Raw genomic sequence first — 15,041 nt, forward strand, 5'->3', positions numbered from 1 at the left:
AGGAAAGTTTTAAGCCTAATCTTGAAAGTAGAGATAGTGTCTGTCTCCTGAATCCAAACTGGAAGCTGGTTCCACAGAAGAGGGGCCTGAAAACTGAAGGCTCTCCCTCCCATTCTACTTTTAAATACTCTAGGAACAACAAGTAGGCCTGCAGAGTGAGAGCGAAGTGCTCTAATAGGGTGATATGGTACTACAAGGTCATTAAGATAAGATGGGGCCTGATTATTTAAGACCTTGTATGTGAGGAGCAGGATTTTGAATTCAATTCTGGATTTAACAGGAAGCCAATGAAGGGAAGCCAAAACAGGAGAAATATGCTCTCTGTTTCTAGTCCCTGTCAGGACTCCATCCATCCATCCATTCGCTTCCGCTTATCCTTTTCAGGGTCGCGGGGGGCGCTGGAGCCTATCCCAGCTGTCATAGGGCGAGAGGCGGGGTACACCCTGGACAGGTCACCAGTCTGTCGCAGGGCCCCTGTCAGGACTCTTGCTGCAGCATTTTGGATTAACTGAAGGCTTTTCAGGACCATGACAGAAACACCACAAATAAGCACATTTTTAGCACTTTAGTTACTATATGTTACATATAAGAATAATGTTTCCCATATCACTCTACTGCATGCTGAAGCATTTTTTGAATAGTGAGCAGATTTCTCTGAGCACTTATTGCTATCCAAGTAATTAGTGAGAAATTTGGTTATTTTTTTCATTTCCTGTAAGGAGGGTTCAGTTATGTAACAGAAACCTCCGAGTGTTAATGGGGAATGCTTAACACAGAAACATGTAGGGTTATTCTTTGTTTGAAATGAATCTAATTAGCTAAACTACTGTATCTAATCCTGGAGCAGTCATTGAAGCAGTCATTAGATCCTTGAATCATTTGTTGTTTAAACATGGACTCATGGCTGATTCTTCAATGAGACCTATGTAAAGGAAATATCTGACACATGCTTGAACCCCTGAGGTCTTTTTTTCCTTTTATTTAAAAAAAATGTAATTGCATCCAGCTGGTCACAAATGGAGATGCTTGACACCTCTTAGAGCCAGAAGTGCTGATAAAGGTGATGAAGTGTAAAAAGCACACAGACAGCACTGGCTTGCAGCTACATTGGGTTTTAATTATAGGTCTGCATCCTTGTTCTGTTGATCAGACTTGGAAGCTCTCAAATTGCGATGTGTGTTAAATCAAAAACCATAGACAGGTGCAGGCGCACAGAAGTTACAGGGGCGCTCACATTACCCATTTCCTGCTCTGTAATATGGTAATTAGTTGTTATGAAGGCATGGAGAGCCAATCAAATCAGGCTCCTGTGGGTATGACTTTGACATCTACATCCGCCAACAGTAGAGCTTTTATTATGATGAATGCTGCTAATATACAGAGAATGGGCCCTCTTGTTATTGATTTCCAGCAACAGCCCAATGGGAAATATGATCATCCAAACAGCAAATGCAAAAGGAATTATAATAATCCTTATCAGTATTAATGGCACAGCTAATGGCGTTTTAATGTACAAGGTTGACGGCAGTATAATTTAGCTCACCATAAATGTATTTGTTAATCAGATGTTCAGTATGGAGGCTGAGAGCGCTGCAATGGCTGAGTGGGTTGAAAGTCTCTTTTCATGTCTTTTTGTGACAACGACTTTCTAAGGATCATCCTCCCTCACTTGCAAAGTCCTCTGTTCATCCTTTCTTTTACCACTCATTCTTCACACTTATTTAAAATTCCTTCTATGTAAATACTGGTAATTTAATCAAACCTCTGTTTGCTCTTATTGCTTTAACTTAGGCACACAAAGACATGCATATAAGCAGGGGGGAAGAAAAGCTGGAAAATGTATGTCCCCTTCCATCTCCATTTTTCCTGGCAACTCTAGCAGACTTTTATGACCCCCTTCTTCCTCAGCACGCATCTTTGGTGGTTTGGTGAATGCGCATGTTTCAGAAAATGACGCCAGAGTCAGTGCCGCCCCCTCCTTTTCTGCCTCTCTTTGCTCATTGTGCTGTGAAAGAAAGATAGGGCTGTGCAATTGTTCGATAGACTGAAAGAGAGGAAGGTTCCTCTGAGAGGCTTAGGGCAGGTCTCATTAATGAAAGCAGGATGTTGAGTGTGTCTGCATTTGTGTGTGCTTACTTTGAACACTTTTGTTATGGGGACAGTGGGGGTAAAGCTTCACAAGATCCCCCCCATAACATTTTACAGTGATGTTTAAGCTTAGAAAATGATTAGGTTTGATTGGGTTTACAACAGGCGTACTGCAGTGAAACTTGAATCAATGTGATGTCCTCAGTTTAAATACAACTGTGTCTGTATGAGTTATAAAGTAGTGACAGGAAGTACAGGAAGGATTTTTTTTCTTCCAAATTATTAAAGTGAAAATAGAGCACTACCACTATAAAACACAAGGTGTATGGATTTTTGTGTGATATTGATGTACAGCTTTGGAAATTTTCATTTAAACAAAATGTATGCCCCTCAAATAATACATTTAAACCAACTGTCTGATTACTGTTTAGATCTTGGCCTCTTGTGATTAGCACCAGGTCACTGACAGAAAATCCTTTGGTGTGCTGAGGAGAATTTATATGAAGTCCTACTCCTGTACAGTATGGGTAGATATTGGATATTTCCAAGGCCTAATGCTCAGTCATGAAGTAAAAAAACAACATTTTATTGGGCTGAAAACAGGAGTCGTAATGGTAGAAAAGTCTGTGGAGTAGCTCTAGCTGCAGGTAGAGCAGGTTATATACTAATTTGTTATCTACTAAAGGGTTAGTGTTTCATACCCGGCTGCTCCTTTCGGCATGCCAACGTATCCTTGGGCAAGGAGATATAAAGTGCTAGGCATAGGAAAAGAACTGTGTTACTGGGTGAATGTTGTATATTTAACACAAAGTTTAAAAAAGTCTACAACTCCAGGTAAACAAACAAGCACCACACTGGGAAAGCACACAGATGCTCAAGACTGAGGGGAGACATGAGAGAGCTAATCAGGGGGATGGACATAGCTGGGTGATGAGAGACAGATGAGGATAATCAGACAATCAATGGGAGGGTGTCAACTCAAAATCAGACACAGATTCTAATAACAGTGACTTGTGTTTGGGAAACAAACAACTCTCACGGAAATGAGGAAACACAACAATACTGTGAGTGAACGAGCTAACGTGAAGATAGCACAGTAAATGTACTCTGACAAAACAAGGGCCAAGAAATGACAAAAAAACTGAAACTGCAAACAACACAGTGTAGGAGGACAGGTATGAAGGTAAATATTAGGGGTGCAACGATACTCGTATCGATATTGAACCGTTCAATACAGTGCTTTCGGTTCGGTACGCATATGTATCGAACAATACAAAATTTGTAATTTATTTTATCAACTTTCCTTCTGACGATGCTGTCTGTGTTGAGTGCTCAGTGAATCTGCGTTCGACTACTCCGCCTAGGCTGCACTGTCGAGCGCAGATCCACTGAGCGCTCAACACAGGCTGTATCCCAATTCAGGGTCTGCAGCCTTAAAGTACGCATTTCAAGGCCGATTACGTCACAGCGGCGCGCCGAAGGCTGTCCCAATTCAAAGGCTGCTCGAAATGCGGCCCTGAAATGCGTCCTTCATTTCCCTGAATTTTAAGGCTGTGGCAGTGTAGACTTCGTGGTCCCATATATCCCACAATTCATAGCGCAGCAGTCGGTGTGGAGAATTCTGCCGCAGACGATAGAAGCGGAGCGGCCGAAGAGTAAACTGTGAAAAGTAAGTACTGAATATTATGTCACTTATTTATGTGGAAATGTTTAATAACGAAGAACATTAAACATTACTGTTGGCCACATGTCGGCAAAGTTATGTGACATTAGTGACGTTTGTACTAACTTGGTTTTAAAGCCTTTACTTTAAAATATACTCCATTCAATAGCTGAGCTTAATCTTACAGAGAATGATCAAAGCTCATGTAGAAACAAACAAACAAATGAACAAAAGATTTTTTCCTTCATTTCTGTCAAACAAAGCTATGACACGTTTCCAGTGGTTAGTATCATGGTTGCTAGGCAACCTGGGCAGCGCAATGGAGGCTTTTTAAAAAAAACTTTATTGACAAACAACAGTATCACCGCAACGGAGGCTAGACCGTCCCATTACACAAGCCTCGCACTTCCAGCCTTAGCTGTCTTTGAGTACGCGGCCCTTGAGGATCGTTGAGGCTGCGTACTTTAAGGCTGCAGACCCTGAATTGGGATACAGCCAATGTTGGATGTGCCACGCAATGCTCAATTACATGGGTGGGAACTAGTGTGTTAGCGCAGTTAGCTCGTTAACGTGTTGGCCGTCTAGCCCCACGCACAGGGCGATCAGGGGTAGCTCGTTAACGGAGATTTGCCGTGTTGTGGCGTTAACGTCATTTCAATGAGATTAACGCTGACAGCACTAGTGGGAACACAACAAATATGACTGCACATTTACGCCGACATCATCCTAGTGCAAAGACAAGTGGAAGCAGACAAAAACAACAAGCATGCATGCTACAAACTTTACCCGAGTCATTTAGACAGCCGTTAGCACATGATTCTCCTTATGGGGACCTGATATGTTTAATATTGTGGCGAGCTCAGGCAAGGAGGAGACGGAGGTGTCGTTTGGTCTTGCTTCCTGTGAGGTAGCCAGGGAGCACAGCCGTTTATTGACATCTGCAGAAGAACGCTGCCGCTAGCTAACTGCTCAGTGCGGCAACCGCACAGCAACAACAACACACAGGGCGCCCTCTGACCCCGGAAGGACACACCGTCGCAGCGAGAGGGCGTCACCCGTCACTATGGCAACATAAACAAAACATAACTGTACAAACCGAACCCCGAACAGCCCTGACCCGCTACATAGCCCCCACCTAAGGGGTCAGTCGTCCCCTACGACCCCAGTACCCCACACAAAGTCCTGCAAATGTCCAGGTGCCTTCTTTTGGCGCACCGGCCGGTCACGACCGGCGGGGGAAAAGTCACTCGGGTCAGAACATGGGGTGCCACCATCATCCCACTTCTGACACCAATGTGGCGAGCTCAGACAAGGAGGAGACGGAGGTGTCGTTTGGTCTTGCTTCCCGTGAGCAAGCCAGGGAGCACAGCCGTTTATTGACATCTGCAGAAGAACACTGCCGCTAGCTAACTGCTCAGCGCGGCAACCGCACAGCAACAACAACAACACACAGGGCGCCTTCTGACCCCGGAAGGACACACCGTCGCAGCGAGAGGGCGTCACCCGTCACTATGGCAACATAAACAAAACATAACTGTACAAACAGAACCCCGAACAGCCCTGACCCGCTACATAGCCCCCACCTAAGGGGTCAGTCGTCCCCTACGACCCCAGTACCCCACACAAAGTCCTGCAAATGTCCAGGTGCCTTCTTTTGGCGCACCGGCCGGTCACGACCGGCGGAGGAAAAGTCACTCGGGTCAGCACATGGGGTGCCACCATCATCCCACTTCGGACACCAATGTGGCGAGCTCAGACAAGGAGGAGATGGAGGTATCGTTTGGTCTTGCTTCCCGTGAGCTTGCCAGGGAGCACAGCCGTTTATTGACATCTGCAGAAGAACACTGCCGCTAGCTAACTGCTCAGCGCGGCAACAGCACAGCAGCAACAACAACAACACACAGGGCGCCCTCTGACCCTGGAAGGACACACCGTCGCAGCGAGAGGGCGTCACCCGTCACTATGGCAACATAAACAAAACATAACTGTACAAACCGAACCCCGAACAGCCCTGACCCGCTACATAGCCCCCACCTAAGGGGTCAGTCGTCCCCTACGACCCCAGTACCCCACACAAAGTCCTGCAAATGTGAAGGTGCCTTCTTTTGGCGCACCGGCCGGGCACGACCGGTGGGGGAAAAGTCACTCGGGTCAGAACATGGGGTGCCACCATCATCCCACTTCTGACACCAATGTGGCGAGCTCAGACAAGGAGGAGATGGAGGTATCGTTTGGTCTTGCTTCCCGTGAGCAAGCCAGGGAGCACAGCCGTTTATTGACATCTGCAGAAGAACACTGCCGCAAGCTAACTGCTCAGCGCGGCAACCGCACAGCAACAACAACAACAAACAGGGCGCCCTCTGACCCCGGAAGGACAAACCGTCGCAGTGAGAGGGCGTCACCCGTCACTATGGCAACATAAACAAAACATAACTGTACAAACCGAACCCCGAACAGCCCTGACCCGCTACAATATGCTGCTGAGAATATAGCCCAGAAGAAGCGTATAGTATAGCTTTTATTTTGGAAAGCGAGACGCTGACAGCACTAGTGGGAATACAACAAATATGACTGCACATTTACGCCGACATCATCCTAGTGCAAAGACAAGTGGAAGCAGACAAAAACAACAAGCATGCATGCTACAAACTTTACCCGAGTCATTTAGACAGCCGTTAGCACATGATTCTCCTTATGGGGACCTGATATGTTTAATATGCTGCTGAGAATATAGCCCAGAAGAAGCATATAATATAGCTTTTATTTTGGAAAGAGCCATTTCTCTGTAATAAACTCTCTTTTCCAAAGATGACTGATTCCTCAATCAGATACAGGGCTTGCAAAATCGCTAGCCTGACGTCCTGGGGCTAGCGATTTTTCCAGTTGGGCTACCAAAATCTATCTCTGCCCTGCCCATCGGACTATTGTAGGAAGGAAAAATATATGTCAATGCTTTTGCATTCTTTCGGAAATGTAGCTGGGTAATTATGTCATTGGCATCGGTGAGCCACTGCCAATATGTGACATATTGAAATTGAATTTGCGCTTGTTTTTTGCTTTCACTTTGCAATCACGGGAACTGTGTATAGAGAGCGACAGCACTGATTGGTGAGTGATGATAATTTGCGCACCAATTCCTCTGACATCGTCTTATCAATCGTTAGCTTACTATGCAAACATGACAAGTGAAATCTCCCGCAGCAAGCTTAAACATATGAGAGGTTGATCGCGCAGAGAATCGCTGACCGTTATGTGTGTGTGTGTAAAAGCAGCAGGATATATACTTTAGTTCTGCTGAGCCAAATAAGACAGGTCAGGGTGAAGAAGTGACAGCCAAAGAAAAGCTTACCACAAAACGGAAAAGTTATGACAAATCAGACTATAAGGCAAAAAGAAAGTGCAGCTTTATGGTTTCATGGACAAAAGAATTTCTGCGGCTGCAATATGACGAGCTATATAACCAGGGCTGCACATAAGTGGTCCACAGGTGCGCATTCGCTGTCAAACCCCCCCCCCCAAAAAAACGCGCACAAGATATGAAGTTGCAACGCGTGTTTGCATACATAACATTTTCTGGAGGAGGACAGAAAGTTGTTTAGAACTCTTAAAGATGTCGAAGAAGCTCCTTTAAGCAGTTACTTTGGTGTTCCTCCACCTCCAAAAAAATGTCAGAAGGAGTCCGAACCACAAAAGAAGCAAGGAAAAGTGGTTGCAGGAGGTGAGCTGGCTTCAAACAAATGATGAACGCACAGAGATGTGGTGCGGAATGTGCCGTGAAAATCCCACTCTAGCGGACAAAAACAGTGCTTTTTATATGGACACAAACGCGCGTTGCAACTTCTTATCTGGTGCACGTTTTTTATTTTGACAGCGAATGCGCACATGCAGACCACTTATGTGCACCCGTGTAAATAACATAATGTTCTGCTTGGTGTGTTGTTGGTTTTCTCTCGATTTCTGAGTCGACAAGCGCCTTTGTTACTGGGACCAGTAATTTTAAGAAAGGCCCCCATTAGAACCCATGAGAAATGCAAGAAATGCATTATTGCTCAGTCTGCAATATCTTTCCCAGAACAAACACCAATTGGATGGATGGATGGATGGATGGATACTAAAAATAAACCTGAAAAATCGGTTTAGAACAGCGTACTATGTTGCAAAGAGTGAACTACCACTGGCAAAATTTAGCAGTCTTTGCAAACTTCAAAAAATAAATGGCCTAGATCTTGGTTCCACTTGCCTCTTACCCGTGACTTCAGTGGAAATTTCAAATTCAGGATCTGACACAGACTGATTCATGTCCTACACAGTTCTTACAAGTTCATAGACATTTCTGTTCAATTAGAACCAAGTATTTGAGTTGATGATTGTAATTTTTATACAATGTTGTAATTTGTTTTTCAACAATTTTTTGATTAATGTTTTGTTTCCTTTACAATATTCTACTTTAATGTATAATATTGTAAAGGAAACAAAACATCAATCAAAAAATTGCTCTCTTTTTTATTCGGGCTACTTAAATTTATTTTGGGCTACCAAAAACTTAAGAGTCCCTGCCCGAAGGGCTACCGGGGATTTTGACATTTTGCGAGCCCTGAGATATATTTATTTTTTAATTACTTTTGTTTCAGCAACATTACATTTAAAAACTGTACTTTTGAGTTAAAATATATATTTATAATTTTAATAAATAACAAATTAAAAAGGCATGAACATTTTTTTTGTATCGAAAAAATATCGAACCGTGACACCAAAGTATCGAACCGAACCGAACCGTGAATTTTGTGTATCGTTGCACCCCTAGTAAATATGTGTGTTTTTTTTCCCTACAGGTTCTCACATTTATTCTACAAGCGCTCACATTTTGCAATTCATTTAACTTCATAGGCTCTACCATAAAATAACAACAAAAATCGATAAAAAATGAAACTCTAGTTGGAATAAGATGAACTGAAGACGGGAATAAAACCTATATAGGGAGTGCAGAATTATTAGGCAAGTTGTATTTTTGAGGAATAATTTTATTATTGAACAACAACCATGTTCTCAATGAACCCAAAAAACTCATTAATATCAAAGCTGAATGTTTTTGGAAGTAGGTTTTAGTTTGTTTTTAGTTTTAGCTATTTTAGGGGGATATCTGTGTGTGCAGGTGACTATTACTGTGCATAATTATTAGGCAACTTAACAAAAAACAAATATATACCCATTTCAATTACTTATTTTTACCAGTGAAACCAATATAACATCTCCACATTCACAAATATACATTTCTGACATTCAAAAACAAAACAAAAACAAATCAGCGACCAACATAGCCACCTTTCTCTGCAAGGACACTCAAAAGCCTGCCATCCATGGATCCTGTCAGTGTTTTGATCTGTTCACCATCAACATTGCGTGCAGCAGCAACCACAGCCTCCCAGACACTGTTCAGAGAGGTGTACTGTTTTCCCTCCTTGTAAATCTCACATTTGATGATGGACCACAGGTTCTCAATGGGGTTCAGATCAGGTGAACAAGGAGGCCATGTCATTAGTTTTTCTTCTTTTATACCCTTTCTTGCCAGCCACGCTGTGGAGTACTTGGACACGTGTGATGGAGCATTGTCCTGCATGGAAATCATGTTTTTCTTGAAGGATGCAGACTTCTTCCTGTACCACTGCTTGAAGAAGGTGTCTTCCAGAAACTGGCAGTAGGACTGGGAGTTGAGCTTGACTCCATCCTCAACCCGAAAAGGCCCCACAAGCTCATCTTTGATGATACCAGCCCAAACCAGTACTCCACCTCCACCTTGCTGGCGTCTGAGTCGGACTGGAGCTCTCTGCCCTTTACCAATCCAGCCACGGGCCCATCCATCTGGCCCATCAAGACTCACTCTCATTTCATCAGTCCATAAAACCTTAGAAAAACCAGTCTTGAGATATTTCTTGGCCCAGTCTTGACGTTTCAGCTTGTGTGTCTTGTTCAGTGGTGGTCGTCTTTCAGCCTTTCTTACCTTGGCCATGTCTCTGAGTATTGCACACCTTGTGCTTTTGGGCACTCCAGTGATGTTGCAGCTCTGAAATATGGCCAAACTGGTGGCAAGTGGCATCTTGGCAGCTGCACGCTTGACTTTTCTCAGTTCATGGGCAGTTATTTTGCACCTTGGTTTTTCCACACGCTTCTTGCGACCCTGTTGACTATTTTGAATGAAACGCTTGATTGGTCGATGCTCATGCTTCAGAAGCTTTGCAATTTTGAGACTGCTGCATCCCTCTGCAAGATATCTCACTATTTTTGACTTTTCTGAGCCTGTCAAGTCCTTCTTTTGACCCATTTTGCCGAAGGAAAGGACGTTGCCTAATAATTATGCACACCTGATATAGGGTGTTGATGTCATTAGACCACACCCCTTCTCATTACAGAGATGCACATCACCTAATATGCTTAATTGGTAGTAGGCTTTCGAGCCTATAAAGTGTGTGTGTTAGTCCCCATAGGGAAATAGTTCCTCTGCATTTAACCCATTCACCCAGTGAAGCAGTGGGCAGCCACCAATGCAGCGCCCGGGGAGCAGTGTGTAGGGACGGTACCTTGCTCAGGGGTACCTCAGGGTAGCCGTTCAGTGGAGTCGAACCCCCGACCTTCCGATCATGGGGCCACCACTCTACCTAATGAGCTATCCCTGCCCCTGCCCCTATACAGCTTGGAGTAAGACAACATGCATGAAGAGGATGATGTGGACAAAATACTCATTTGCCTAATAATTCTGCACTCCCTGTATAAATGATAAACAAAAGCTGGGACTCGAAAACAAAGAGCGATACTGAAAAAGAACTCGAATCAGCAATCAAAATACAAAAACTGGAATAACAATGAAACTCAAACACGAGTTCACAAGAAAAAGAACAAAAGAACAGAACCATAGGACTGTGACATTTAGACGTTTTTGTTTTGCAGTTTTTACTCAGTTGATAATGAAAGATTGCTCTCCACAGCAAACTAAAGATTAAATCCCACTCGTTGTGGTCCTAGATAGAATCGGGTGTTAGATAACAATCCTGTTTTTGAATCGTTGTGTCATCCCCAGTACATATCCTTAAAAAAAAAATTGCCATAAGTAAAAACAATGTCCAGTAATGCGAACTGCAAAGATTTGAGTAGTTATCTGTTAAAAGACTGCATTTTCAAACAAATCCAGGACCCCACATGCTCATCACCACACAAATGTGTTTATGTAACACAACATTGAAGTTATATTTTAAACTGGTAGACTTCATTTAAAACACCCCTAAAATACTGAACAGTTACATTTTTCCCTTCTCATCTAGAAATGTCTTTTCTTCCCACATATATTCACATAACACAGACCTGTGACACAGAAAATTTGGCAATCAGATGCCCGGCACTGATAAGTACAGAGTATGTGTCAGATTTCTTCATCATCTTCCTAACAGACCGAATGTGGACTATTCTTTGCCTCGACTGCGGGGATTCGTTAACCACAGCTGATTCTCCCCCATGTTTCTGAGAGCCGCAGTTAATCTGTATTCTGCTGCAGTTGCTCATCCTTCTCAAACCAAACAGGCAACATGGGACTTCATCTGCTGGCATATTTATAGCCATCCAACAGCAGAGAAAGGGCTAACGTGAGCATAACAAGCTGTGAAACAAACTGAAAATTCTGGATAATGACTTTGACACATCACGGCCATTTGAAGATACTGAATAGAGGCAGGCATCCACAATGTCCACAGATGTTTATCTGTAATGTTAATGTTTATGTTTGGCACAAGTAGAAGTAAACTGATAGAAGAAACTGTGAAGGGTATGCTGTATCCGAAGTGCCGATCAAAGACCAGCCCAGACACGATGTGTTCTGATTAGCATTTGCTCTCAGGAGAGAAAGAGAGATAGAGATGTAATGGTGGGTTTGTAGTTGCCATTCTACTTTCATAAAAAATGGCTTCGGTAATAGGATAATCAGTACTCTCAAGAGATAAAAAAGTTTTATAGTATAGGTCAAAGCAGAAAACATCAAGGGAGCATTCTCAAACAAAGAGATGAGCCTTTAGCTGTTTTTCTTTTGCTGCTGTTGTTCAGCTTGTCAGAGAATATTCTCAGGTAGAAGCTCTGTTACATTCAGCGTCAATCTCCTTTTGTCCTGAATCTTTTATAGCTGTTAAGATAAATGTGCTAATGAACAGAGCTGATAGGCCTTTGCCTCTCTGCTGTCTGAATTAATAATCATATGATGCTTTTTCTTTTAGGGTCTGTGAGAGAAAACTGTTATGTTTGGGATTCTAGTGAAACAAGGTCTCTGGGACCTTCAGTATTAAGACAGAACAAATAGGAAAATGCAGTGTAGAGCCTTGCTGGGGGAAACAAGGAACTCAACCTGATAAATTATTCTACTTGTCCGCAGGAACCAAGAGCAAGATGCTTTCTGGCTCCCAAAGCTAATGCCAAATACAGTCTAATAAATTGATTCAAACCCACAAAGTGTGGAACAAGCTTTTCGTCTGTTATCACACTTATACATAGTGCTTGTCTTTGGTTTTGCTTTATAAAATGCAAAGCAAGTCAATACACAGCGAGAACCTGGCTTATTAGGCAAATAGCAGCATTGATTTAAAGATTCAGACCAGTCATTTGTTGTAATCAAAGCATTTCCTTTCTTCTTCCCTCTCCATTTGTTCTTGTATTTCCCCTTTCCCCCCTCCCTCTATAGCAGACAGTATCCAAAGTCATCCAAATGTGTTTTTGGAAGGTGAGCAAACTCACGGAGGGCCGACTTCGCAGCAGTCCTCTGAGACCGACACTGAAGGAGGAGGAGAAGAGGGGGGGCGTAGAGCCAGTGTGACCAGTGTGGAAAGTGAAATGTCGATTTGCTCCATGGGCCAACTTGGAAACACCATCGCTAACAGTGAGTGGGAGGAAAACAAAGAGACAGAAAGGCCACGCCGTCATCTTCCATTTGTCTTCTGGAGATTAATTCAAGTTGATGAGCTTTCACAGCTTTTAAAGTGACCTCAGTTCCCCCATCTAAGTATGAGGATGTGTGTTTATGTTTCAGTTTCCAGTAGTTGGTGGGGCTCCAAGAGGCTGGACTATGCTCTGTACTGCCCTGATGTGCTGACTGCGTTTCCAACAGTGGCTCTGCCTCACCTTTTTCACGCCTCCTACTGGGAGTCCACTGACGTGGCAGCTTTTGTTCTTCGGCAGGTGAGAGAGCCTTACTAATAACAGTATTGTTTTCTCCACAGCATATTTAATAAACTAGTGTTCTCGAAAATGGCTGTTTTTGCAGCTCAAATTGAAGACTAACTAAATCCTGCAGCTCACTTATACCCTTAATCACAGCTTTGATCTGGACATGATCACTAGATGAGGTATGCTTTTTGTTTTCGTTGGATTCTTTGAACTTCTGATGATATTTTCAATCTTATTTTCACTCATTCCCTGCAAATGATGAAATATAAATTGCCTATTGCCTATATAAATAAAGAACCACCATCATTTTTTAAAAATACAAACACATCCACCTATCCATCCTCGTTCTGTCTATGTACACACTTACTGTTTCCAAAGGAAATTAGATGGTAAATTGCTGCCAGTTCCTTTTCAAATCATTGCATTCTGTTTTTATTCGCGACTCTTTTTTGGAATTGTGGTTGTATTATATCATAATATGTAAAATGACAGAGGCTGTACTTTCTTTTTACCTAACTGTATTTAAATATCTAAAAGCGTCATCCACTGGACTCTTTCTGAGAGATAGACCAAAAACTCTCTAAAAAAACTCTCTAAAGCAGTTCAATATAGCAACAAAAACAACGATAAAGGTGTGGGAGGTAGGACATGGAGATAATGAGCAGAGGTGTCAAGTTGGAAACAGTGTATCTTAACATTATAAGAATAAACTGTGGCGTTTTTAGACTCATGCACTGGCATTTCATGCAGTGTGCTTAAAACAATAAACTGTCCTGTTCTCTACATAACAGGACAAAAGAGAAAGAGTTTATTAATGTAAAACATTTCATACAATGTGTAATTCAAAGAGCATACAATGACTTGACCTATTTGTCACACTAGGAGATAGTCCATCCATCCGTTTTCTTAACCACTCATCCAATTCAGGGTCACGTGGATCGCCTGAATACTATCCCGGCTGTAACAGGCCAAGAGGAGGGCTGCACCCTGGAGAGGTCACCTGTCTATCACAAGGCTAATTCAGAACGCAGAGAATAGTTCACGCTCAGACTAGCAGAGATGAAGAAAAAGGTTCAGCTGTACTGTAAATGGGAGCATGCTTCACTGTAATTGAATGGATGGCATGTGAGGAACTCAGCCATTTGAGTTTGATCTGATTCCAAAAGTCCACAACAACCACAACCAGTCAAACTTCACATTTTTGTCCAGACATGAAACTCTGTTCAGCATATGTTGTAGATGCTGCCTAACTTTTCAGCTGTCAGCATGAAATCATGAAATAGGACTCTCTAAAGGACTCTTTTACACACATGCACACACACACATGATGTGCAAAACAAGGCAAAGTTACACTTGACGTGCTTGATCTTATGTGAAGCTGTTCAGGATTCATCTGACCCATCACAGCTGAGCCTCTGACAAACTGAAACCCTTTTATCAAGCTTGCTCTTTGATATGACAAAAATATGGACATGTCTGATTTTGTGGTTTAGTCTGCTTTATAAATAAATTCAATAAGCGTATGACTGAAATCTACAAAAGTTTGAAAATGTATGTGTGCTGCCAACTCTTTGGTTAGGATTTCAAAAGTCTGCAAATATGTTCTCAGCTTAGGCTCAGCTGTAGTCATTTCCATATTACCATCCTCAACTTTAATTAGTCATACGGACCCATCATTTGGTCAGGAGAGTCTTAACATGCTGGCAGTATATATTTCTAGCAGTAAAGCTGGAATTAAGCAATGAACCTTGACAAGGTTTATGCCACATTTTGCCCACTGAACTGCCCATAAAAATATTATGGGCAGTTCAGCTTTAACCTATGATAACAAGGATAAGGAGAATCTGTAACTCCTCAGACACCAATGAACACTATGCCAGTAAATACATCTGAAAAACATCTTTTTAATCACATTATTTCTTATGAAAAACTTCTAGAAACACTGGCACTCTTTTAAAACAGATGATTAGAAAGCAGAGCTTCCATAGGGAAAAGAAATCTTTTCGTGTTGGCTCGATCTGCTGTGTGTTGCCTTTGTGAGACAGTGGAGACGATTTAGAGATGCACAAAGTAAACAAAGCTCTATTGAAGTCAT

The 15,041-nt window shown here is 42.6% G+C and overlaps 1 protein-coding gene across 3 annotated transcripts in view; it reads left to right on the plus strand.

The window, feature by feature from the left end:
- pitpnm3 (PITPNM family member 3) overlaps positions 1–15,041 on the plus strand; it is a 105,721-nt gene that overhangs the window by 78,705 nt on the left and 11,975 nt on the right. For 2 of the 3 annotated variants that reach the window (XM_080888877.1, XM_080888878.1), the window contains exons 11-12: positions 12,465–12,659; positions 12,810–12,958. In XM_080888877.1, the coding sequence (XP_080745003.1) occupies positions 12,465–12,659; positions 12,810–12,958 (344 nt within the window). The remainder of the gene's footprint in view (positions 1–12,464; positions 12,660–12,809; positions 12,959–15,041) is intronic. The other variant, XM_080888879.1, reaches the window with a different exon arrangement.

This window comes from Rhamphochromis sp. 'chilingali', assembly GCF_963969265.1.
Source record: "Rhamphochromis sp. 'chilingali' genome assembly, chromosome: 8".
Classification (NCBI taxonomy): domain Eukaryota; kingdom Metazoa; phylum Chordata; class Actinopteri; order Cichliformes; family Cichlidae; genus Rhamphochromis; species Rhamphochromis sp. 'chilingali'.